This window comes from Lagenorhynchus albirostris, chromosome 19 (assembly GCF_949774975.1).
Source record: "Lagenorhynchus albirostris chromosome 19, mLagAlb1.1, whole genome shotgun sequence".
NCBI lineage: Eukaryota > Metazoa > Chordata > Mammalia > Artiodactyla > Delphinidae > Lagenorhynchus > Lagenorhynchus albirostris.
Window position 1 is genome coordinate 23,915,399 of NC_083113.1, and position 27,221 is coordinate 23,942,619.

General features: G+C 39.3%; 1 protein-coding gene across 1 annotated transcript in view; it reads right to left on the reverse strand.

The window, feature by feature from the left end:
• SHCBP1 (SHC binding and spindle associated 1) overlaps nt 1-24,157 on the reverse strand; it is a 37,814-nt gene extending 13,657 nt beyond the window's left edge. Inside the window, exons 1-10 of the mRNA XM_060130568.1 lie at nt 24,049-24,157; nt 20,373-20,540; nt 20,082-20,197; nt 18,423-18,631; nt 13,794-13,886; nt 9,964-10,197; nt 9,704-9,872; nt 9,270-9,390; nt 4,348-4,479; nt 3,555-3,673 (exon numbers count right to left, since the gene is read on the reverse strand). Coding sequence (XP_059986551.1) covers nt 3,555-3,673; nt 4,348-4,479; nt 9,270-9,390; nt 9,704-9,872; nt 9,964-10,197; nt 13,794-13,886; nt 18,423-18,631; nt 20,082-20,197; nt 20,373-20,540; nt 24,049-24,157 — 1,470 coding nt within the window. The remainder of the gene's footprint in view (nt 1-3,554; nt 3,674-4,347; nt 4,480-9,269; nt 9,391-9,703; nt 9,873-9,963; nt 10,198-13,793; nt 13,887-18,422; nt 18,632-20,081; nt 20,198-20,372; nt 20,541-24,048) is intronic.
• Between the last annotated feature and the right edge of the window lie 3,064 nt (nt 24,158-27,221).

The window sequence follows — 27,221 nt, forward strand, 5'->3', positions numbered from 1 at the left end:
ATATTTGCTAACAGTATATCAGATAAGGGGTTAATATCCAAAATATACAAAGAACTCATACAGCTCAACATAAAAACAAAACAAAACAACCAGATTAAAAAATGGATCCTAATAAGGCATTTTACCAAAGAAGACGTAGAGATGGTCAACATGCACATGAAAAGGTGCTCAGCATAACTAATCAACAGGGAAATGCAAATCAAAATCACAATGAGATATCACCTCACACCTGTCAGAATGGCTATTAACAAAAAGACAATAAGCAGTAAGTGTTGCAAGGATGTGGAGAAAAGGAAATTGTAGCACACTGTTGGTAGGAATGTAAGTTGGTGCAGCCACTATGGAAAACAGTAAGGAGAGTCCTCTATAAATTAAAAACAGAACTACCATACAATCCAGCAATTCCACACCTGGGTATTTATATGAGAATACGAAAACGCTAATTCAAAACAATATACGTACCTCAAAAAAATGTATGTTCGTTGCAGCATTATTTACAATAGCCAAGATATGGAAGCAACCTAAGTGCCTAACAACAGATGAATGGATTAAAGAAGATGTAGTGTCACACACACACACAAATGGAATATTACTTGGCCATAAAAAAGAATGAAATCTTGCCATTTGCGACGACTAAGATGGACCTAGACAGTATTATACGAAGTGAAATAAGTTAGACAGAGAAAGACAAATAGTGTATGATTTCACTTACATGTGGAATCTAAAAAACAAAACAAACGAACAAACAAAACAGAAACAAAGTCATATATGCAGAGAACAAACAGGTCGTTGCCAGAGGGAAGAGCGGATGGGGAATTAAAAAAAAGGTAATGATGTGAGGTAATGAATGCTTGACTGTGATGATCATTTCATAATGTATATTTATATGAAATCATCACATTGGACACCTTAAATATATAAAAGTTCTGTCAATTACACCTCAATAAAGCTGAAAAAGGATTTTTTTTAATTCTTAAAAAAGCAAAAAACACCTTATACTTAACAGTACAATACTGAATACAGTCCCCCAATATCAAGACCAAGGTTAGGATATCTACTCTCACCACTGTTATTCAACACAAATGCTGGAAGTTCTAGTCAGTGCCATAAGGCAAGAAAAGGAAACCAAAGGTAAACAGACTGGAAAGGAAGAAATAAACTGTCTCTATTTGTAGATGACATGACTGTCTACATAGAAAAATTCCATGAAATCTATAAAAACACTCCTAGAACTAATAAGAAGGTTCAGCAAGGTCACAGGATATAAACAAACATACAAAAATCAATTGTATCTCAATATACTAGCAATAAGCACAATAAATTAAAAATATAATATCACTTACAATGAAATGTTTAGGTATAAATCTATAAAAACATATACAAGACTTGTACGTTGAAACTACACAATGCTGATGAAAAAAATCAAAGATCTAAATAAATGGAGAGACATACCATGTTCACAGATTGGAAGACTCAACGTAAAAAAAGATGTCCATTCTCCCCAAATTGATATATAGGTTTATTGAAAGTCCTATTAAAATCTTAGCAAGACTTTTTGTAGATACGAACAAGATATTTCTAGAATTTATATTGAAAGGCAAAGGAACTAGAATAGTTGAAACAATTTTAAAAAAAGACAAGTGAGAGTGGGAGGAATTATTCTACCAGAGAACCCAGAAATTGGCCCACAAAAACATACCCAAATTATTTTTGATAAAAATACAAAACCAGGGCTTCCCTGGTGGCACAGTGGTTGGGAGTCCACCTGCCGATGCAGGGGACACGGGTTCGTGCCCCAGTCCGGGAGGATCCCACATGCCGCAGAGCGGCTCGGCCCGTCGGTCATGGCCACTGGGCCTGTGCATCCGGGGCCTGTGCTCTGCAGCAGGAGAGGCCACAGCAGTGAGAGGCCCGCGTACCGCAAAAAAAAAAAAAAAAAAAAAACACTATAAAAATACAAAACCAATTTATTTAAGGATAGACTTTTCAAGAAATGGTGCAGTTACCACTGGACATCCATAAGCAAATAAATGAACTTTGACCTAAAACTCACCTTATACCAAAATTAACTCAAAAATGGTTCATGACCTTAAATGTAAAATGTAAACTATAAAACTGAAAAAAAAAAAAAAAGGAGAAAATCTTTGCACCCTAGGGCTAGACAAAGAGTTCTTACACATAAAAGGAAAAACTGATAAATTGGGCTTCATCAAATTTTAAAACTTTGCTCTGCAAAAGCCCATGTGAAAATGATGAAAAAACAAGCTACAAACTAGCATAAGATATCTGTAAATGACATACCCAATTAGGGATTCATATCTAGAATTTATAAAGAACTCTTAAAACTCTATAGTAAAAAAGAACGAACAATCCAATTAGAAAATGGACAAAAGTCATGAATACACATTTCACTGAAGATAAGGATGGCAAATAAGCATATGAATAATGTTCAACATCATTAACCACTAGGGAAATACAAATTAAAACCACACACCTATCAGAATGGCTAAAATTAAAAAGTAGTGAAAATACCAAGTACTGCTTAGGATATGGAGAAACTGGATCACTCAAACATTGCTAGTGGGAATGTAAACTGATGCAACTACTCTGGAAAAGTTTGGCAGTTTCTTAAAGAAAGTAAGCATGCAACTAACCACGTGCCCTGCAACTGCATTCCTAGGCATTTACCCCAGAGAAATGAAAACGATGTTTGCACAAAAACCTGTACACCAATGTTTATAGCAGCTTTATTTACAAAAGCCAAAAACTGGAAACAATCCAGATGTCCTTCAACAAGTGAACAGTTAAACTGTGGAACAACCATACAAGGATACTACCTAGCAATAAAAAAGAACAACCTATTGGTACATGCAACAACCTGGGTGAAGCTCCAGAGAACTGTGCTGAGTGAAAAAAGCCAATTCCCAAAGGTTGTATATTGTATGATTCTATTTATATAACATTCTTGAAATGATGAAATAACAGAAATGGAGAACAGATTAGCGTTTGCCTATGATTAATGAAGTCAGAAGGAGAGGCACCTAGATATGGCTTTAAAGGGCAACATGGAGGATCCTTGTAGTGATGGAAATATTCAACTTGACTGAATCAATCTTATCCTGGTTGTGATACTGTACTATAGTTTTGGAAGATGTTACAATTAGAGGAAACTGGTAAAGGATACACATACAGACTACCTCTGTATTACTTCTTACAACAGAATGTGAATCTACAATCTCAAAATAAAAATTTAATTTAAAAAAATCAACCCAGCCTCAGTTGCTACATCATTTACATAGTTACAACTTAAAGGGTCTAACTTCTTTTAAAGGTATGACAGAGAAACTGTGAGATTTATTATTTTCTTCCTAATCTCTGTTTTGAAAATGCTAAATAAGAAGAACCTTATACAGTTGAGTCTGGCTGACTTAGTACACGGAAGGATCTGAACTTCTTTGAAGAAAGGGAACAGGAGTATGCATTTACATCTTGTCCCAGGACATTTTATTTACTTATTTAGAACTTAAACTACTTCCCATAAGAGATTATCATACCTTGGCACCATATAAATCTGAGCTCTTCATTAAAAATTCTGCTGATGTTCGTACTGTGACTCCTGTAGTTTCACACTGCAAAACACAGTTTTCCAATGTAGTCTTGCCACGGTGAATAACTATGATGAAAACATGCAATCAAATACTTTAAGTAATGTGTCTTTTCCAATATTAGAAATGGCCTAGAGCTGATATTAGATACAGTCTAAATATTTCTCATTTAAACTCTGTTACTGGAATTATGAATTCATAATTTATAAAACAATGACTACTTTGAGTTATTTTCTATTGATAAAATCTAAAAGCAGCATTCTTAAAAAAGAATGACTTGCCCTCAGAAATGCAAAATCAAGTTAAAAAGCACTTCTCATTACAAAAAAAATATCAGAAAGTAACTTTCATGACTATCTTAGAAGAGAGAAGAAAAGGAGGCCCAATTCAAAATAAGGGATACAAATCCCAGGAAATAAATACTATCACAATGTGAAGATAGCTGGTTTGAGTCCAGGGCTAAGTCAAATACAAAGAACACAGACCACAATACTGGAATGTTTTAAAAGAAAAAAAATGATCACACAGAAACAAATATTAAACTAACAAATTTTCAAGAATACATTGAACTATTTTTCACTTTAGAGTAAGCTTCCTCAGTTGTCAAGCTATGTACATAAATAATTAATCCGCCTTGCATACTACTCAAGAGTGGTATTTTATTAAATTCTATCTTTCAGGGAAAGTACAGTTTTCCTTCAAAGTCTGGAACAAATAATAAATGAAATATTCAGATATTTACTTAAGATTCCTTCCACAGCATCATGCTGAACAAATTTTATGCTTGAGATTTTAATATCCACACCCGTACAATCCACAAAAGTGTCTCCTTTGCCTCTCTTTTCTATCACAATATCATCTGGTAGACCATATCCTAAGGAAGAGAGCAAGAACATTTAAGATAGGTGAGGGGAAATGTCTAAATACAAAATTTCTATGACAGATTCCTCTATTTCAAATGACTCCAAATGATATCTGAGACCAGTTAATCCAGTTACATTTAAATAAAATCTAATTATCTCTCCACATATCTTGCTTAATTTTTACCAAGGTATACAATTTTTAATAATAACAACTCCTCAAATTGCCTGCATATCAGGAAGACTACCCCCTATCAACCATCTCATACTAGTTTCAGCACTAAAGTCACTTACAAAACTGCTATTAAAAAAAATAGTAACAGAATGGCCATCATCAAAAAATCTACAAACAATAAATGCTGGAGAGGGTGTGGAGAAAAGGGAAACCTCTTGCACTGCTGGTGGGAATGTAAATTGATACAGCTACTATGGAGAACAGTATGGAAGTTCCTTAAAAAACTAAAAATAGAACTACCATATGACCTAGCAATCCCATTACTGGGCATATACCCTGAGAAAACCATAATTCAAAAAGAGTCATGTACCACAATGTTCATTGCAGCACTATTTACAATAGCCAGGACATGGAAGCAAACTAAGTGTCCATTGACAGATGAATGGATAAAGAAGATGTGGCACATATATATAATGGACTATTACTCAGCCATAAAAAGAAACGAAATTGAGTCATTTGTAGTGAAGTGTATGGACCTAGAGTCTGTCATACAGAGTGAAGTAAGTCAGAAAGAGAAAAACAAATACAGATGCTAACACATATATATGGAATCTAAAAAAAAAAGCTTCTGAAGAACCCAGGGGCAGGACAGAAATAAAGATGCAGACATAGAGGATGGACTTGAGGACATGGGGAGGGGGAAGGGTAAGCTGGGACCTAGTGAGAGAGTGGCACGGACATATATACACTACCAAATATAAAATCGATAGTTAGTGAGAAGCAGCTGCATAGCACAGAGAGATCAGCTCAGTGCTTTGTGACCACCTAGACGGGTGGGACAGGGAGGGTGGGAGGGAGATGCAAGAGGGAGGAGATATGGGGATATATGTATACATATAGCTGATTCACTTTGTTATAAAGCAGAAACTAACACACCATTGTAGAGCAATTATACTCCAATAAAGATGTTAAAAAATAATAATAAATAAATAAGTTAAAAAAAAATAGTAATAATCTAAGTACTCACAGCTGGGTCAGAGGGCTCTGAAGCGTTTAGCCCTACAAGTTTTTTATTTCCCAACTCTAAGATTCTATTATTCTATCATAATTGAGTTTGACAAAGCCTAGGCATTTCTCAAGATTTTCTAAATTTTATATTCTCTTAAACAGATTTACAAAATCTGACAAACTGACTTAGAACAGTTTTAGCTATTGGAAAGATAGGTCTACCTTGTTAACCAATAAAAAACTTTGTTCTCTACAAATCTTTTTTTTTTTTAACATCTTTATTGGGGTATAATTGCTTTACAATGGTGTGTTAGTTTCTGCTTTATAACAAAGTGAATCAGTTATACATATACATATGTTCCCATATCTCTTCCCTCTTGCGTCTCCCTCCCTCCCACCCTCCCTAACCCACCCCTCCAGGCGGTCACAAAGCACCGAGCCGATAACCCTGTGCCATGCGGCTGCTTCCCACTAGCTATCTACCTTACGTTTGGTAGTGTATATATGTCCATGCCTCTCTCTCGCCCTGTCACAGCTCACCCTTCCCCCTCCCCATATCCTCAAGTCCATTCTCCAGTAGGTCTGTGTCTTTATTCCTGTCTTACCCCTAGGTTCTTCATGACATTTTTTTTTCTTAAATTCCATATCTATGTGTTAGCATACGGTATTTGTCTTTTTCTTTCTGACTTACTTCACTCTGTATGACAGACTCTAGGTCTATCCAGCTCATTACAAATAGCTCAATTTCGTTTCTTTTTATGGCTGAGTAATATTCCGTTGTATATATGTGCTGCATCTTCTTTATCCATTCATCCGATGATGGGCACTTAGGTTGTTTCCATGTCCTGGCTATTGTAAATAGAGCTGCAATGAACATTTTGGTACATGACTCTTCTTGAATTATGGTTTTCTCAGGGTATATGCCCAGTAGTGGGATCTACAAATCTTAATCAAACTAATAATACAGGTCAGACCTCTGAATGGGTTTATGAAAAACTGGAGTATCAGAAAACTAGAAAACCCTGCCTGACTTTTATCATAAAACAGAATCACACAGACAAAGCTTTAAGAAATAACTCTCATTGTCTAAAGCTGAGTCTTTGCTTGAGTAAATGAAAGCAGTGACAACATTAAACAGGCAAAGTCACTAAAGTTTTCTACACTTGAAGAGTACAGACAAGCCTTTGGGGACACTAGAGAATGCAAGAGGACTCCACACACAGGAATGCTACCAGTGGTGGATTCTGGATGATTAGATTGTGAGTAAATTTCTTTCCCAATTCTTTTTTTTTTTTTAATTTATATATTTATTTTTGGCTGCATTGGGTCTTCATTGCTGCACATGGGCTTTCTCTAGTTGCGGCGAGTGGGGTCTACTCTTCATTGTGGTGCACAGGCTTCTCACTGCGGTGGCCTCCCTTGTTGAAGAGCATGGGCTGTAGGTGCGTGGGCTTCAGTAGTTGCGGCACAGGGGCTCAGTAGCTGTGGCTTGCAGGCCCTAGAGCACAGGCTCAGTAGTTGTGGTGCGTGGTCTTAGTTGCTCCATGGCATGTGGGATCTTCCCGGACTAGGGACTGAACCCATGTCCCCTGCATTGGCAGGCGGATTCTTAACCACTGCACCACCAGGAAAGTCCTTCCCTGATTCTTTTTATGTGTCTACCTGTACTTTGCACATTTTTATAATAGCTATGGCTTTCTATCATGTGAAAAATTAAAAATATAAAAAGGATGGCCATATTAAATAAATATATATAAATAATATAAATAATTATATATATATATATATAATAATATATATAAATAATTATATAAACAAGTTATTATATAAGTTATTATATATAAGTTATTATATTATATAAGTTATTATATAAACAAATTACATAATCTTAGCAGTTTAAAACACAAAGCCCTCGCCTAACTGAATGGATTTTCTAAACAAGAAAGAAAAATCCTATTATAAGTACTGTTAATACCCTGCAAATAGCAGGTACTCGATATATATCTCTTGTTGTGTCAGCTATAGATCAGAAAAGCTATCAGATAAGCTTTAATCTTACTCGTGAACAAGTACTCCATATATTCAGACTAGAGATATCACCTGATTCCCCAAATTCTCAGAAATGCCCTCTGTTCATAAATTTACAGTCATTCTTACACTTAACTATCAGAATTCTATATGTTTATTTATGACATGTTGGCAATCACATTATAATTTCCTCAACAATCTAGGAAGAATGCTTATCCACCATATAATCTGTAATAGCAATGCTGTTTGCACTATGCCAAAAAAATGAAGTGTTTTTATTGCAGTGCTTTATCCTGCAGATGTTTATAAACACACATCTATTACATATCAAATATTGGAGTGGAAAAAGAACAAAAATTACACACATAAAACAAAAAAGGGGATGAGGTGGTGTACTAGTGAACAGCAGGAAATTAAATTCCCAGCCTTGCTTCCATTAAGAACTCTCGAAAAGATAAAATTAAAGAACATAGCTTAAGCAGTTTGTGAACAGCTGCTCCAGTCCCAAAATGATATATGATTTTTTGCATGACAAGCTTTATTGCTAACTTGAAGCTCTTCTGGTAAATAGTTGAACAGGTGCATCTAAATTTGACACGCTATGCAAATACAAAGGACCAAGGTGAACTACTGTAAAGTAACCTAAATTTAGGAATCACTCTAAATGTACAATAAGATTTCAACTCCTAAAAAGTTATTTTTAGGACTTCCCTGGTGGTGCAGTGGTTAAGAATCCGCTTGCCAATGCAGGGGACATGGGTTTGATCCCTGGTCCAGGAAGATCCCACATGCCACGGAGCAATTAAGCCCGAGTGCCACAACTACTGAGGCTGCGCTCTGGAGTTCGCGAGCCACAACTACTGAGCACACCTACCACAACTGTTGAAGCCCATGCGCCTAGAGTCCGTGCTGCACAAGAGAAGCCACTGCAATGAGAAGCCCGTGCACGGCAACGAAGAGTAGCCCCCGCTCACCACAACTAGAGAAAGCCTGCGCACAGCAACGAAGACCCAATGCAGCCAAAAATTAAATAAATAAATAAAGTTATTTTTAAAAGACTCTTTCAACATTAATGTTCTCAAAAGTACATTTTAGAACTTGTGACATTCAACAAGCTTTTAAAGAATTAAGATAAAGATTTTGCATCTAATTTCAAGTTGGACCTATACCTTTCATAAAAGTAAGCTAAATTAAAAAAAAAAAAAAGCACCAATATGTCCACAACATATATGAAATAAGAGGAAGCAACAAATTAAAAAATATTGCTTGGAATGTTTTTTTTAATTCTAATAATGAATTTCCTTTTCACCAACCACCTATAATCTGGAATTATACTTCTTCCTAATGGTCTTTTTTTTCTCTATGTTTTTGTCTTCCCAACATTTATAATGCCACAAAGAATCACACCTCATGTTGCTCAAACACTGAGTCAATAACCTGTACACTCCAAAAACCCTTAATTGTTTCAAGGCAACTCATTTGAAATCAAATGGGTCAAAATCAAATTCTTGGAGCTTCAACAAGATCAGTGATTTACTGTTATCTTAAGCGTATCATGCACGAGAGTTTGGTTGTATGATCTTCCATACTCACCTTCTAACTCAATGGAGTCAGCGATGGAGAACGTACCATGTACCACATAACGGCCAGGACAAACAGTAACAGTGTCACCCTCATAGCAGGCATTTATAGCAGACAACGGATCACTATGGAACTAGAAAACAACAACAACATATTGCAAATATATACCCCTCAAATGCAACCTGAGTATTACTCCAGGTGCCTTCATGTTTCATTTTCAAAAGGGAGCCAAAACTACGTATGTAGGTATCTCCCTTGCTACTGCACTGAGCTCAGTGCATGGTTGATAACTGACTAATACTGCAGAAAGGTGGTGCTCTCACTGCTTTCCATTTCACAGAAAACCAGCTCTGGGAAACTCCTAAAAACTTTCTGTAGAATTCAGGAAAGCCTGGGGTGAATCTGAAGAAAAAAAAGCCACCTGGAGCAAGAAACTCTCCTTTTACCTGAATTTCTATTTCTTCCTTACAAGGCTCTGGACAAAGCTTATCCCTGACCAGGGACTGCAGCAGACCAGTCGTCATGGTGGAGGAGACCACATGGGTGACCTTCTGGCCACTGGGACGGATGCCTTTTGCTTGTATATTAGAATTCTTCTGATAACCAAACACATATCTTAAAGAAACCAAACAGGCCTGTCAGTTCTCAGTAACATAGCTGGTTAGAAAAGATGCCAACTAGTTGGGAAGAACAAAGATACACATACCTCAACAAAGGATTCTCAATGAGTTTTAGCTTTTGTTTCAACTGTTCAATCTCTGAATACAATTTTAACCCTTCCACCATGGAGATGTTTTCCTGCTCAGAATCAGAGTTACAATTTGACAAACTGCTTCTCAGATTTAAAAATTTTCTGTAACTCTCCTCACATTGAGTCAACAGCTCTTGATAGTCAACAATAAGTCCTGAAGGAACTCGGTCTTCAAGAATGTCATAATGCCTGAAAGTTTAAAAGCAAATTGAAACCCACTGCCTTTCAGACACATTTTCCCATCATTAAGACACCCATTTAGTCCTCAAAGACCCCATAAGAAAAGTGTTTCATAGTATGTAACTCAGGAACATGTTAAGTCTTACTGAGTAGGTGAAAGCTATTGAAAGCTTTAAGGACCACTTCATTAAGGTCACTAACTTTTCTCTTTTGAGGAGTTGCTATTTTTTTTTTCCCTTAGATCCAAGCATTTGTGTTTTTGAAACACTGAGAGTTCATGTTGCACAATTTGTAATCATTACTTAACAAGAAATTATTTTCTCATATATTAGATTCAAAATCTTAATAAGTGGGTGGCAGAGGGCAACCTGGAGGTAGGGGTGGTGAGGATAGTACCCCAAGTAGTTTCATAACAATGTTTAAGATTACCACATTTATAGGATCAAAAAATTTTAAATGATTCAAATCATCTAGTCCTTCCCTATACTTATTTATTTTTAATTTAGTTTAGTTTTTTTTTTTTTAATTTATTTGGCTGCATCAGGTCTTAGTTGAGGCACACGGGATCTTCATTGCGGTATGTGGGATCTTTTGTTGCAGTGCATGGGCCTTTTGTTGCAGTGCGCAGGCTTCTCTCTAGTTGTGGCGCAGGGGCTCTAGAGTGCACAGGCTCAGTAGTTGCAGCACACGGGCTCTCTAGTTGTGGAGCACAGGCTCCAGAGCGCGAGGGCTCAGTAGTTGTGGCACGTGGGCTCTCTAGCTGTGGCACATGGGCATGGTAGTTGTGGCACACTGGCTTAGTTGCCCCACGGTATGTGGGATCTTAGTTCCCTGACCAGGGATTGAAATCATGTCCCCTGCATTGAAAGGCAGATTCTTAACCACTGGACTACCAGGGAAGTCCCCCTTCCCTGCATTTAAAGCACTATGGAGGGGACTTCCCTGGTGGTTCAGTGGTTAAGACTCCACACTCCCAATGCAGGGGCCCTGGGTTTGATCCCTGGTCAGGGAACTAGACCCCACATGCCGCAACTAAGAGTTCGCATGCTGCAACTAAAGTTCTAACGTGCCGCAACTAAGACCCAGTGCAGCCAAATAAATAAATAAAATATTAAATAAATAAATAAAGCACTATGGAGCAGAATTTGCTGAATATTCCCTCAGGAAGATTATCAGAGTATTTCAAAAACATAAGCCTCTGAGATTTTGAGAAAAAAATAAAGCTGTTATTACTAAACCAGAGAGTGATTAAAACAAAATAACTTTGTATTGGACAACTGTGTTGGCACTTAAAGTTTATTATTAATTTATAAACCTTCTCAAATATATAGACAGAACAAAAAGTACTTCTAGATACAATAATTTATGAATGTACAATCAAGTTAATGGATATGAAATTAATGGATTTGAAAGTAAACTGCAATATTATTGTCATTACTTGTCGTTTTAAAATAATTGCTTTATTTCTCAGTTAAAAGCATACTGACTTAGGCCAGAGCTTCTTAACCTTGGCTGCTTATTAGAATCACTGGGGAACTTTTAAAAATACAGATGATCAGGTCCCCATCCAGACCAATTAAATTAGTCTCTAAAAGTAGAGGGGTATTTTTTAAAGTTCCCTGGGAATTCTAACGTGCAGCCAAGGTTGAGTACGATTGCCTTAGATAATGTCTTCTTAACTTCGTCACGCTCTAAATAAGACCTAAACAAATTTACATCAAGTTACAGTGAACATTTAAATAGTATTTAAGATGAATAGAAAATATTTTTTCCACTTTTCAAGTAAATGAATTAGTGAAGCTTGAAAAGCAAGGATTTTGTCTGCTTTGCTTAATCCATACTCATTTAAAGATATTCTAGAAATCCACTTTGCAAACAAGAAATTGGGGGCCCAACCACTGACTGCTTGATCAGATCTACTAAGTTACAAAGATTAAGACTCAAATTTTAAAATTAGTTTCTTAGCATTTCCAATATCCATGCCAATCAGCTTATTTCTTCTCATTATAGTGATACTTCATAGTCTGAAAGTAATGAACCAACATCTGTGTCTCAGACCCATAAGCTCTGAAGCAGAGTGTTTTGAATTAGAAAGGAAAAGTATTTACTTCACAGTGCAAAATCAAGACAATATGGTTTGATTCCCTTTAACTCTTGCCTGTGAATAGCTCTACTCCTGTCTTAGCCTAGGGACCTTTTAAAGAGTCTGCCTATATTTGATAACATTCCAGTTTCCCCATCAAGTACCATAGTTTCTTCTCCATAACTGAAAACAATTCCTCCCTTATGCTTTCCCATCTGCCAGTGATGTATAAGATATGTATGTAAATCATTTCTTGTTGTTTGAACATGTAAGACTGTCAAATCGGAATACAGTTATTTTCCAAGTAAAGATCAAATTTGCCAGATACATGATATTCATCCACCATTACATTTCCCTTCAATCAAAACCAATCATTGCTCTTTAAAAGCAAGTATATCAAAACTAGAAAATATGCAAACTTATTGAAATTCTGGCATTTTACTGAATACACTATGAGAAAACAGGAAATGCATAATGGAAAAATTGGAAAGGCTAAATAGAAATCACAGCCAATTTATGAAAAGCTGAAATCAGACATACATAATTCTAAACCAGGTAGAACCAATCTTAACCAGACTTCTCACGTATTTTTTACTTATGATTCACTGTATAAATGAAGAGAAACTTACTAAATCAAATTGGTTATACAGAAATGTAAAGGGTTACTGCCTTATCTTATGTAACCAAATCATCTTTCACACAGGGAAAAAAATTACCTTCTATAATTTTTTTTTCTTTTTTTGGCCTGCAAGGTCTAATTTTATTCTTATTGCAGCACTGCGTATTAAATTACTATGCACAAGTACCAAAAAGTTACCTGGTCTTATAGCACCATCTAGTGGAAGCCACATTTAACAAAGTCAGTGCAGGACAACTATTTGGGTTGCATGGTTAATTTGGGGTATTTTTATAATGGAAGGGTTTTTCCCTACCAAAATATGATAAGTCAGTAGAATGTATTTAGGTATTTTGGAAATTTTTATTCACCATCAATATTAACTATTTAGTATTTTCATCATTTATCAAATAAGATTTAAGGAAAAGAACTTGACAAAACATCCTGAGGTAAGTCTGTTTAGCCTACTATGTTTTACTGTAAGAACTTAAGAGTAAAGCCATGTCTTTAAAAGTACTCAAGAAAAAAAAAGTCTTCTATAATTCAATTAATTTCACTGTTCTTCAATTGTTTTTATTGAGTTTAGTAACGGGTTGTTTCTTTTTAACATATTAGCTCAATTAAGTTTTATTCAAATTTACAAGAGTGAGCTGTTAATTTACATGTTCTTGAATTCTCTGCTTTTAGATTCTAAAAACACTACAAGTAGGTTTATAAACACTAAAAGTAGGTTTCTCTGCACCTGTACAATTTTTATTTAATAACTTGTCAGTGGGTTATACTATTTGTATATCAGTCTGTTTCTATCTGTAGGAGTATATATACAGTATATACAAAACACAGGTGAAATTAAATCACAAATAGCTATTTTTTCCAACATGTACAAGGCCACTAATAAATACTTACAATCTCAATCGAGGTTCAACACATCTAACAAAATAATCATACTCATCCTCTTCTTCTTCATCCCAACTCCTCCAAATGTTCTGATAGAAAAACCTGGAAAGGAAATTAGTATCACTCAAATTCAATCACTGGCTTAAAATGTTAGGGTTTGGGAGGAATAAGAGTAAATCAAAACAAGTCTATCAAGTATGGTAGAGAAGATTGAATATTTGCTAGATTTGATAGTCATGAGTCACACATGAACTTCTTTGGATTGGCTAAAGAAGTTTCCTACAACATTGATTCTATTAGGACCTTCTATTTATCAGAAGAACTATTTATTGACCATCTGTAACTTGGTGGAAAGTAGTGCCATTTGTTAAGATAGAAAAGACTGGGAGAGAAACAAGTTTAGGGTTGAAAATAAAGAGTTCTGTTTTCAACATGTTCAGGTTGAGATGCCTATTTGAACTCCAAATGGATGATGTCAAGAGTGCAGATAAATATACAAGACCAGAGCTCAAGGAAAAGGTCAGGGCTAGAGACATAAATCTGGAAATTGTCAGCATATTGATGGCATTAGAGCAATAGATGAGATCATCCAGGGACATAAAATAAAGCAGTAGTTCTCAACCCTGGCTGCCCATTAGAGTCCCCTGGGAAGCTTTTAAAAGTTGATTTTCAACCCTATTCCAGACCAATAAACTAGAATCTCTTGGGTGGGGGAGGGGGGAGGGAGGGTGCAGGATCCATATTTTTTTAAAGCTCCCCAAAGTGATTTAACAAATTTTTCATCATGGAAAATTTCAAACATATACAAGAGCAAACATGAAAACATGAATACCATGTATCCATCACCAGCTTCAACAATTATCAACTCACAGGCAATCTTATTTCACCTCTACTCCACCCACTTACTTCTCTGCTCTCCTACCCCCACCATCCTGACACTGGATCATTTTAAAGCAAATTTCTGACATATCATATCACTCATAAATTTTCAGTATGTGCCTCTAAAATAAATCTTTATACAAAAAAAGTTTTAATTCTTTAATAACCAAGTATCCAGTCAGTGTTCAGTTTTCCCTAATTATCTCTTTTGTTGTTGCTGTTGTTTTACAGTTGGCTTGCTCATCAGGGTCCAAACAAGGGTCAGTCATTGAATTTAATTAAATCACTTTTACTCTATAGATTATCCATCCTTCTTTTTCACCTTGCAATTTATTTAATAGTTTCCCACACTCTGAATTTTACTGATTGCTTCCCCATGGGGTCAGTTAACATGTCCTTCTGTTTCCTTTATTTCTAGTAAACTGATAGTAAGGACTAGGGACTTGATCGTCTTTAGGAAAGACTTTTTGGCAAGAATACTTCAAGGGAGGTATAATGTAGCTTCATCACCAAGCACATGATACCTGGTCATCTCTTTTGATGATGAGCTTAAGAATGATCAATGGATTCAGATATTGTCAGCCTGATTTATCTGCCACAAAGTTCCCTAACAGGTTTTCACCAATGGCTGTAGCAGCCATTGATGATCATTGCCTGAAACCTCTACTTTATTATGGGTTGCAAAATACTGATATTCTCATCTTATCATTCTTTCTTCATGTAGTAGTTGGAATACTCCTATAAAGAAAATTTCCAGGAGATTCTAATATGCTTTCAAAGCTGATTAGAGAGAGAGAAGTGTAGATAACCTAGGCCTGAGCCCTGGGTAACTTCAACATTCTAAAGTTTGAGCATGAGAGGAAAGAGCTGGCCAAGATTATTAAGAAAGCAAGCCCATGACACACTGTCATAAAGTGGTGTCCCAGAAACTGGAAAGAGAGTAGAGTATGTTAAGAAGATGGGAATGATCAAATAATTAGAATGTGACCAAGAGGTCAAGGTAAGATGAGATCAGAGGAGTGACGACTGGATATGAGAATATGAGTGACCTTAAGCACAATTTCAATGGTACTGTAGGAGTAGAAGCATTAGTGGAACGCCAGGAAGTACAGACGATATAACTGTCAAAAAGTTGAAAAGGAAGGAGCAGTGAAAATGAAGCCATCTCTTAATTCTTACAGATTAGACTGTCATTCTCTTCACCCTCTAGAGTCCATCTCTCAAAAACAAACCAAAAAAAAAAACCAAACCTGAGCATGCCTTTACTCAACCAAAAGACTCTGCTGGCTCCTTGCTGTCCTCAGAACAAAGTCCAAATTCCTGAGCTTGGTGATATTACATGGACTCACAGTCCACCTCTAGAGCACCTCTCTTGCCTCAGAGACCCTGTGTGCATACTACCAATTTCACAAGCTCTTTCAAAGCCGCTGTGACATGCTGGTCAGACTGCCTTCCACCTTTTCCACCTGGTAAGCTTATATTTACACTTCATGACCCAGCTCAAATATCCTCACCAGTTCAGTACCAGGCATTCACATTTCATTCACATCTGCACCTCCTCCAGTGTTAATTCTCTCAAGACAGAAACTTGGGAGTCAGCCTTGACTTCTTCCATATCCACTCTACCACCAAGTCTTAGCCATCCTACTTTCTCAATAAGCCTAATCTGTACTCTCCATATCTCCACCCTAGTCTACTCTGCCTCTTAACTGATCTCTCTACCCCTTCCCCCTCCATTTACTTTCTACACAGCAGTCAGAACAAACCTTTTAAAACACAAAGCTGATCATATTCATCCTTGATTGAAAACCCTTCAGCGGTTTCCCACTGCTCTTAAAGACAAAAATTGTCCATTGGCTGACAAATCCCTGCATCTTCGGACCCCTGACAACCTCTAAGCTGGTTTCCTAAGTCTCTTCCATTACTGCCTATGTTCTAACCACGTTGGCCCTCCGGCTCCTTAAACTCACTGAGTTCCTGAACCTGTTCCCTCCCCTAAACTGCCACAACCACTTTCACCTAGCCAACCCTTCAGACCCAAGTTCAAATACCATTTCCTCAGGAAATAACCGTATTACAGCAACCTGACCTAGTCTTAGAACACTCTGTAATCCCTCACAGCACTCACTGCAGTTTCCAATCGTACACATTATCTTTATGTGATTATTTCATCAAGGTTCATCTCCCACCTTTAGACTGACGTCTCCCTGGTGATGGTGATTGTGTCTGTTTTGTGCACCAGTCAAATATCACCCTCAACTCAAGGACCTGGCACTGAAATACTTACTGAATAAAATGAACAAATGAAAACCCTCATAATTTGACCTTTTCTGGACACTGACCAGAATCTGAGCCCTCACCTCAAAATAAAGAATAATTTAGCCAGGCTCGCCTTCAAATAATACTATTACTAATTCCAGATACTTGTCTTTCTATCAACTTCTATACCCATAAGAGATTAGCTCCCTGATTCCTAATTTCCTAAACTCGTCAATTATCCCTTTACCTTCATATGCCTCAACTGACAGATTTTTTAAGTGAGAGAAACATAAGAGAGTTATTTTGGTTCTAGACATAAGCCAGTTCTTTAAATTTATATTGTTTGGCCTAATATTGAATACCTACAGTCCTTGCATTGTATGCAAGTCCAATGTCCTTGCATACAATTAGAAATTTTCTATGAAATGTCAGAAGCAGGGCCCAAGACACTCTGCTTCTTTGTAGAGTATCAAATTAAGCTCAGCAAAACCAGGTTCACTCACTAACAGCATAGAAACTGGAAAGTACTTTTTGAACTACAAAACACCAAGCAACATTATTAACATGACCTTTATATTATCCAATCTTCCAGTTCATGGAGGAATATAAGTCCTTTTTTTTTGGCGGTACGCAGGCCTCTCACTGTTGTGGCCTCTCCCGTTGCGGAGCACAGGCTCCGGACGCGCAGGCTCAGCGGCCATGGCTCACGGGCCTAGCCGCTCCGCAGCATGTGGGATCCTCCCGGACCGGGGCACGAACCCGTGTCCCCTGCATCGGCAGGCGGACTCTCAACCACTGCGCCACCAGGGAAGCCCCTAAGTCCATATTTAATTAGCCAAAAATAAGCCTTCCTTAGTAAATATACTTATAAAAAGAAGATTCAAAAAAACTGTCTATATTAGGAACTATCCGACAAAAAAGTTATCTGAAAAACTAAAAAAAGCATACCTATTAATGCAAGTGGAAACCGACTAAGCCAAAAAAGGTTGAAAGGCATGCACATACCCCCTAAGGATCCTGGAAGTGGCCTGACAAAACACATTCTTTGGCCAGACATATCCTTGAAAACACTGTATGTCAGGCTTATCAGTGCACAAGTGATGGTATACCACCTTCTTTACCTTCTTTCCTTTCCTCTTATGTTCAAGTACATCAACTATAGCCTTAGCATCCAGAACTTTTAAGACAGTTTCTAAATATATACAAACTAAATTTTAAAATCCCCTATCTTTTGTTAACATTTGGGGACACTGAGAGAAGGCTAGTACTACTTTTCTCAAATTTTCTGTAAGTCTGAAATTACCTCAAATTGAAAATTTTAAACATTGAAAACATTTTTTTAATTTTAAAAAGTTTCCACTGTCTTTGAATATTTTTAAATATTGCAGTGACCAAGTTTACAGTTTGAGTTTTAAATCTAGGTATAATACAGACCAGAATTACTGCATTTCATCCAAAGTTTTTGGCCACAAGGTTACTTTTATCAACCTTTTTTCCTACCTGATATGCTCAATTGCAAGTGCTGTCTGGTCAAACACTCCAGAATCATCAAATACCACCCACAGCTCCTGCAGGGGCAACCGGTGTTCCTTCAAATCAAGGAGCTCTTTCATACACTCCAAAGTAAAAGTGCTGACTTGAGATTCACAGAGGTACGGGTCAGCAAGCCTCACCACTGCCTTCAAGGCTGCAAAGTCCACATCTGTGATCTGAAATTTAAAATAATGTGACTTAACATATGCAAATCAAAATTAAGATACATCTAAAACACTACTTACAGCCTGATTTTTTTAAAGCATGAAATGGGAGTGGGGAGCCTTCTTCCATAACATAAAGGATAAACAAGACAGGCTAGGCTTGTACCCACATGGAGCTGACATCGTAATTGAGAGGACAAATAAACAAACAAGATGGCAACAAGTATGTGACAGAGAAAAAGTAGCAGGGGTGGTGGTCTGGTTTTACTGGGAGGGTAGGGGAAGTCACTTCTGAACTGCGATAAAAAGGATGAAAAGGAAGCAGCTGTGTGAAGAGCAGGAAAGATGCAAAAGGCCCTGGGGCAGAGACAAGCTTGGCAGCTGGCAGAGAAACAGTGTTTCTTGCTGCAACCACAGGAAGGAAATGAGGTACGGGCAGCAGGAGGTGAGGTGAGAGAGAGGCAAGATCAGGACAGGAAGGGCATTGGAAGGAGCTTGGCTTTTACATGTTATCTAGCACAATGAGAAGCCATAAAGCCAGCACAGGCCTTTGGTAAATGCAATGCATTAGAGGTTTTTAAGCAGAGGAATGGCTGGCGCATTTCTCTTTTAAAACAATGACTTGGACTGCTTTTAGAGAATTGAGATGTGTTGGGGGAAGGGAGCTACTATCATAATCAAATTAATAGGCCTGAACTGCAACCAAAGACATTAGCATAACCCAAAATTTAAAAATCCACAAGGAACAGCTGCTTGCAAACCATTGCCTCATATATAGTCACTGCAGCATGTGATGTCATTTTCTAAAGGGCCTGCAGCCACAACTTGTATTCATTCACACTCCCTGGTTTACCATTTTAGTTTAACGGAGCGGGGAGCGGGGCGGGGGGAGGGGGCGCGGGGGGGGGGGGGGTCCTGTTAACACACACTGAGAAAAATTCACAGCTGTAATTAGAGTGCAAATTTAATGTAAAAGTCCCAGTCAGTTGAAAAATAAGATTGTTTTTACTTTCTGCAATGGAACATCAAGAGGTTAACCACATACCTACAACTTTGTCAGGCAAAAAATAGGCTAGTTTTAAAATGCCCCCTTGGTTTGAGCTACTTTAATGGGCTACAACTAAGAAGGTAAAAAATCAATTCAAACCCCACTGACTTTATAATTAGGCCTCTTTGTTTTTTAAACGGTCTCAAATACCTCCCTCACGTCATAGGTTTCTAATCCATTTCCCCTTTTTAAAGGACACTGAAGCTTAAACCACCTCAATTCCCTGGTAGCTCCTCCTCAGTTGCCTTTAAAATTTGTGGAACACTTCATACACCGTGGCAGTTAGATGTAAAAAACATGCTATTTTCAATCAGCTCATAAACCTTAATTAAAAATAAGCACTGTGGCTACAACAGTCTGAGGGAAAGTGTTTTTAGCTAGAGATAAATGTCTTAACAACAGAATTAAATTTACCTCAACCAGCACCTTGAACACATTAGTGTGCCAGACTGCCCGCCATCCAGATGGTTCAAGGACCTTCTCTAAGAACTCAGCTGTGAATTCTTTTACCTCAGAGGCCTTACAGTCAGCTACAAAAAAATTAAACACAATAAGAATTGGGGCTGCATAAAGGAGAGAGAAGTTAATAAATCCACTCAAATCTACTTTCTCAGAACCAACAAACAGCAGTCTGAGGAACTGAGACCATCTACTGAATACATATAAATTAAAAGACAAAAGAAGCAAAAAAGAGGACCTACTCACCTAAAATGTAATCTTGATAAGCTCTGAATCGCTCATAGAACAAAAGATGACTTGTCTGGAACATTTCTGGGAAATGAGTTTTTCCTTCTGGCACAAAACTTTGTAAACTAGTACCTGGTTTATCATGATTGCTACAATCACTGCATGAATCTTCATCTTCAAACAAACCTAAGAGAACAAAAATAGGCAGGCTCAACTATCCCAGACACTTCCAGTGCTTATAAACTGCTTCTATTTTCATATACTTGCTTAGAAATTCCAAACAAATAAAAACAAGGATTTGGGTATAATGCTTTACTTACCTCTATCATTGTCAGAAAAAAAGTTTTCTAAATTTAAAAATATCTCAAAATCCAAGTTCTACTTCAAAACAATAAGGACTTAAAATCCTTCATGGGTTAGGTTTTTGCTGCTGTTCTGTGAGGAAGAGGGTTGTTTTTAATTAAGTGGGAATCACCCAAGGTCTCCTTCAGAGGACACGGCTATGATTATTACTAGAGCTAGCAAGTTATAATGGTCACATAGCTTACAGTCATTTTTTTCCAAAACAATTCCATAAAGCTGCATTAAATACAGAGCTGATTTCCTATACTCCATCTCAAACAAACTGAAACCTCCCTCTAATTTCTACAATATCAGCTTGTCAATGCCCCTCAATAAACAGGGATGAGAGATTATTAATAATGCATAAGGCTTACTTCACAAAAGTTTCTAGGTTCCATCTGACTAATTTCAATGCCTGTGTCTAAGGAAAGGATTAGAAAATGCTAATTGCATTAGATTTGGGCTGTATGTAATTATGTTTCACAAGGCGTGATTGGGCCAGTGACATATCTAATTCTGTGCAATATGATGTTTTTAATAGACAAAACGACTACTAAATAAATACTGAGGGTAGCATTTAGACTGGCAAACTTCTTTCCTGTGGTCTCAGGAAGGGTATCTGAGACAATTACTAGCAGCAGTCTTTCTCTTCCCTTACCTCTTATATTTCTCCTTCCTTTTCTCCCTCCTTCCACTTCTCTGCCCCTGTTCAGGCCACCAGAATTATGTGACCCCACAGACTGTAATAGGGAAGAACAAATCTGACTCCATATTGGATGTGTTTCTTGTACTTTACCCTTTGTATCCTATTGCTTTTGATACAAGAATGTTGCCTATAGCCTGAAATACACAGGATAGCCCCTTCTCAAAGCTCTGACCTTTAAAGGTATAACACTTTTCCACTCATATAGAGATAAAAAGTTGCTAAACAGAGAATAACATTTGTCTTGTTGTAGGTTTACAGGAACATCCTGACCTGACCTACCTGGATAGATGCAAGAACAAAGGATTCTGACACCAAGAAGTTTGCAACAACCAGCCACAACCTCTCCCCTTTTAGTATAAAGGAAGCCTGAATTCTAACTTTGGCAAGATGGTTCTTTGGGACTCTATTCCACCATCTTCTCAGTCAGCTGGCTTTCCAAATAAAGTCTCTATTCCTTGCCCCAACAACTCGTCTCTCAATTCATTGGCCTGTCGTGCAGCGAGCAGTACAAGTTTGGACACGGCAACAAGATGACCAAGGTGTAGTGAAGGGCTTCCTGCTTACAGATTATCAATGCACCTGAGCCTCAGAAGGACATCAATACCTCACCTGCTGTGTAACAATCTCTCTGTACCTAAAGGAAGATGAAAACAGTATGCCAACTTCAATAAAATTAAGAGAATAAACTATATGTTAATCACTTACAACAGTACCCACCACATAACATAGATATAAATGTTTGTTAAAGAAATAATACCATCATCTCACACACATTAGGTGACTATTATCCAAAAAACAAGAAGAAAAACTATCAAGAAAACAAGTGTTGGGCTTCCCTGGTGGCGCAGTGGGTAAGAGTCCGCCTGCCGATGCAGGGGACACGGGTTCGTGCCCTAGTCCGGGAAGATCCCACATGCCGCGGAGCGGCTGGGCCCCGTGAGCCATGGCCGCTGAGCCTGCGCGTCCGGAGCCTGTGCTCCGCAACGGGAGAGGCCACAACAGTGAGAGGCCCACGTACCGCAAAAAAAAAAAAAAAAAAAGAAAACAAGTGTTGGCGAGGATATGGGGAAACAGGAACCCTTGTGCAGTGTTGGTAGGCATGTAAAACGGTTCAGCCACCGCAGAAAACAGTATGGTGATTCCTCAAAAGTTTTTAAATAGAATTACCATATGACCCAGCAATTTCCAAAAGAACTGAAAGCAGGGTCTCCAAGAGATATTTGTACACCCATGTTCATAGCAGCATTATTCACAATAGCTAAAATTATTTAGCTTTCAAAAGTAAGGAGGGCTTCCCTGGTGGCGCAGTGGTTGAGAGTCTGCCTGCCGATGCAGGGGACACGGGTTCGTACCCCGGTCCGGGAGGATCCCACATGCCACGGAGCGGCTGGGCCCGTGAGCCATGGCCGCTGAGCCTGCGCGTCCGGAGCCTGTGCTCGGCAACAGGAGAGGCCACAATAGTGAGAGGCCCGCGTACGGCAAAAAAAAAAAAAAAAAAAAAAAAGGAAGGAAATTACAAGTGTTGGATGAACATTATACTGCGTGAAATAAGCCAGTCACAGAAAGACAAATACTGTGCAATTCCACTGATATGAGGTACTTAGTCAAAATCATATCATAAAGACAAAGTATAATGGTGGTTGCCAGGAGCTGGGGGGAGGGGTGATTGGGGGTTTATTATTCAATAGGTATAGAGTTTCAGTTTACAAGATGAAAAGAACCATGGTAACAGAGGGTGGTGATGGCTACACAACAATGTGAATGTGTTTAATACCACTGAACTGTACACTTAAAAATGGTTAAGATGGTAAATTTTGTTATGTGTGTCTTACAATTAAAAAGAACACCTTACTTCAGCACAATTCTTTAGATCCAATTTGAAAGTATTTCTTTTCACACATTATTTCACTTCATCTTCACCACTCCGTAGCACCACTACCTGTTTTCCAGATGGGCAAACTGAAGCCAAGTGACTGTTGCCAGTTCACAAGAGTGGTTGGTAGAGGAGTTAAGTCACACCTATGTTCTCTCACTTCTCCAGGACTCTTTCCACTACACAATACAACTGAAAATGTTAAAGTAAAACCACCTTAAAATATCAGGGGGAAAAAACGGAGTCTCCATGAAGAGGTAGAAAGGACTGAGAATTAGACCTGGGTTCTACTTTTAGACTCTGTCCCAAATTGGCTCCCCTACCCTTGGGCATGTCACCTGCCCTCAATGCTCAGTGCAGGCTTAGATGCAGCCAACTAGGCCAAGTGTTCAAGTTTCTTCTCTTTCGGTAAAGGGAAGTGTGGTACGTGATCTCCTTTGAGATGCAAATTTTAAAAATGCGCCCACTCTGGACTCACAAACGGGTGCACAAAGCCCAGGGGGCCCACCCAGACAACAAAAGTGGGAATTCCCGGCCCGGCCCAGTTCCCTCCAGGCTCGAGGAAGCTGAGGCCAGATTGGGCGGGAGGAGTTGCCCTAGGTACCTCCTGACTTCGACGTCGGGGCGTCGCCCAGCCACCGCCGCCACCCTGGCCAGCAAGGTCCGAAAGGCCTGCGCCCCAAGCGCCCTCGGAGAGTCCCGACGCCCCCCGCGCTGCCGACACGGTCTGTCGCAGGCGGCGGCTCCGCCGGCCCGTCACGACGGGTGCTCACCTTTCCCGAGGGGCGCCGGCTCCTCTTCCGCAGCCCAGCCGGTGCGCTCATGGTCCCGCGCCATCGCCTCCGACCCCAACCCACCACCAGCCAGCAACCCGTCAGCCATTTCAAATTTCCGCGGGCGGCCGCCCGGCCCAGTAATGCGAAGAAGCAGCCGCTTCTGATTGGATAGTGGGCCGAGGTTCTTTGACCAATTAAAGGAAAGTTTGCGTGGTCCCCGTTTCCGCACGAGCCCCGCCCCTTCAGCCTCCACCCACCCCGGTTGCAGTGCCTGCGCGCCATCTACTGGCCGGAAGGACTGCTCTTCTCGTCCAAGCTCTTGCTCTTTTTGTTTACTGGGACGAACTTGGACAGAGTTGAATTAGGACATAATTTGGGATGAATTCCGAAAAACTAACAAGCCATACCTGGAAGTGAGGTAGAGCGGAAAAGACACTGGCTTGAGATTCAAAAAACATAGTATTTAGACTTGTTTCTTCCATTACTACTGGTATTACCTTGGGCAAGTCACTTCGCCTCTCAGAAGAGCATCTTCAGTTCTAATAGTATATTGGCCTAGATGGCTCCAAACTTTTCACCACCAAAAATCAGTTGCTCTCTCGCTTTTTCTCTCTCTCCCCCTCTTTAATTCACTACCTACACACAGAGGATATTTTCAAAGAATGTCAAATAATATTTAGAATGTAAAAGTATGTTTTACCTACATTTATTAATCACCAACTATAACCTCCAATGATAATAGCTAACATTTGTTGAGTACTGTGTGCAAGACACCCCTGCATATTTTATCTGCAGTATCTTATTCAATCTTCAAAAACCATCCTATGAGACAGGAAATATTATTGTTATTCCCATTTTACAGGTGACGACATGGAGCCACCAAGAAATTAAGAAATGCCCAATTTAACCCAGCAGTGCCAGTATTAAAAACCAGCCAAATTCCTGAATCCACACTTTAACGGCTCTGCCAGGCCATGACTAGTCAGACCTGAGATGGCCGGCAACAGCAGAGGTTACCAGAACACCAGGAAGATGAGTCCCACAGAAAGACAAGAGCCTGGTCATGACAGTTATCACAGAGAAGACATTTCCACTTACTGCCTTAAAGGAAAACCTTGGGCTAAAGTCTCTCAGATCCCTCACAGCTGAAATGATATTAAGGACAAATCACTTATTAAACTGGGTACATTTCCAAACCTATGCTTGCATGGATTATATGGAAAGTTTTTAGAGTTTTCCCCTAAATGGAGACCTTTTAGGAGCATACATTTCTTGGGAGTTTGCTTTTCCTGCCCCCTCCCCCTTATCCTAAGGAAAGGGTTTTTTTAATTCTTCCTTTCCAATCCCTCCATCTGCAGCCCATCACAGCCTTCCACCTGCCTTAGGTGGGGTGGCACCCATTATTCCCAGTCCTTTTTATATCTTCACTCTCTTTCTCACCACTAGGTCCTTATACTCTGTCTACACAGGGGCTTGAAACTTACTGCCCTCCCCTAAAAACTTCCCAAAGCCCAACTGCAATCTTGAGATACTGCCTCCACACTTTCTGGATAGCACCAAATTGCTCTGGGGTAGTGCCTTTCCTCTCCTGCTTTCTCAACAGCCAGTAGCTTCCTCCAGAGACCTGCCCTCCCTCGCTCCCATCGCCCTCCGCCCGCTGCAGCACTGACAGCCCAGCATCCCCTTCCGTAGTCCTTCCTCCCCTGGCCTCCAGGCCTTCTCTCTTCTGGTCCTTCACTCTTCTGGTTCCCCTTCCTGCCTTCATTCTTCTTCCTCCTTTTCAGATCCCCTAAACCTAGGGGACTCCCAAGGGCATTTTCCTGAGTCCACCTTCATCAGGAGGTAACAGAAGTGAGTGAAGAAGGCCAAGTGTGGACAGTGGCACTCACTGTGAGCACACAGGAAAGCAGATGTGCTAGTTCACTTGACAAATAATAAATATAGAGAGTATAGACTGTGTGCCAGACATTGTTCTAGGCTCAAGGGAAGCAGGGGCAAACAAGCAGACGAGGTCCTGCCCGCATGGAATTCACAGCCTAGTGGAGATGCACAATGAACAAGTAAAAAATCAATTAACAAGCAAGATTCAATTATGAAAAATAATAAAATAAAATTCAGTGCTATAATAGAGAATGATGAGTGGTGAAGACAGATTCAGACTTTTATGTGAAAATGCTGAAAATGCCTGATTTTAAGCTGTTAGCAACTTTTTTTTTTAATGTAAACACTATGCAATCCAGAAAAACCTTATTTCCCAGGCCAAATTTGGCCCACAGCCTACTAGGATCACAAACTCTGTTTTAAGCCCCAGCCGCTCAAAGTACAGTCCAGGGACCAGGAGCTTGTTAGAAATGCAGAGTCCCTCCCCTACCCCCAGATCTGCTGGCCTGGAATCTGCGTTTCAACAAGATCCCCAGTCCTCAAGTAACATAATTCATGTTTGATACAGAGATCATCAGACCTGAGTTCTCTCCTGCAGCTATTTCAGTTTCATCTCCTGCTGGAAAACTTGACCTGGAGCTCTCATTCATGATTCACGTTCCTGAATGCTGCAAAGCCAAGTGCAGTCCATCCTCCAGCTCATAAGGCTCTCATCTCATCCCACCCTCCCTGCCACAGCCCCTGTGGCCACCACCATCTCCCATGCAGGCTGTCGAGATGGCACCTGGGAAGTCACCGCACCTGAGAGGACTCACCCACTCTCTCACCTGCTTCCAGAATTAATTGCTCCCCTCTTGCTATTCCTAGCACAGGGGTCTCAATGCAGTGCCCGGAATGGCCAGGCAGGTGACAGAAGGAGAGAAGTGGGCACTGGTGCCAGTCCCGTGAGAAGTGATGGGTATGGACCCCATGTTGCCATGTTGGTTTTCCAATTGAAGCCAGAAGTCTAGATTTTTATAAGAAATTTCCCTTATTAAAAGATTGGCAACCGGGTCTTCTCTGGTGGTGCAGTGGTTAAGAATCTGCCTGCCAATGTAGGGGACACAGGTTCGAGCCCTGGTCCAAGGGGATCCCACATGCCGCAGAGCAACTAAGCCCATGCGCCACAACTAGTGAGTCTGTGCTCTAAAGCCCGAGCCACAACTACTGAAGCCCGCATGCCTAGAGCTCGTGCTCTGTAACAAGAGAAGCCACGTCAGTGAGAAGCCCACATGCAGCAATGAAGACCT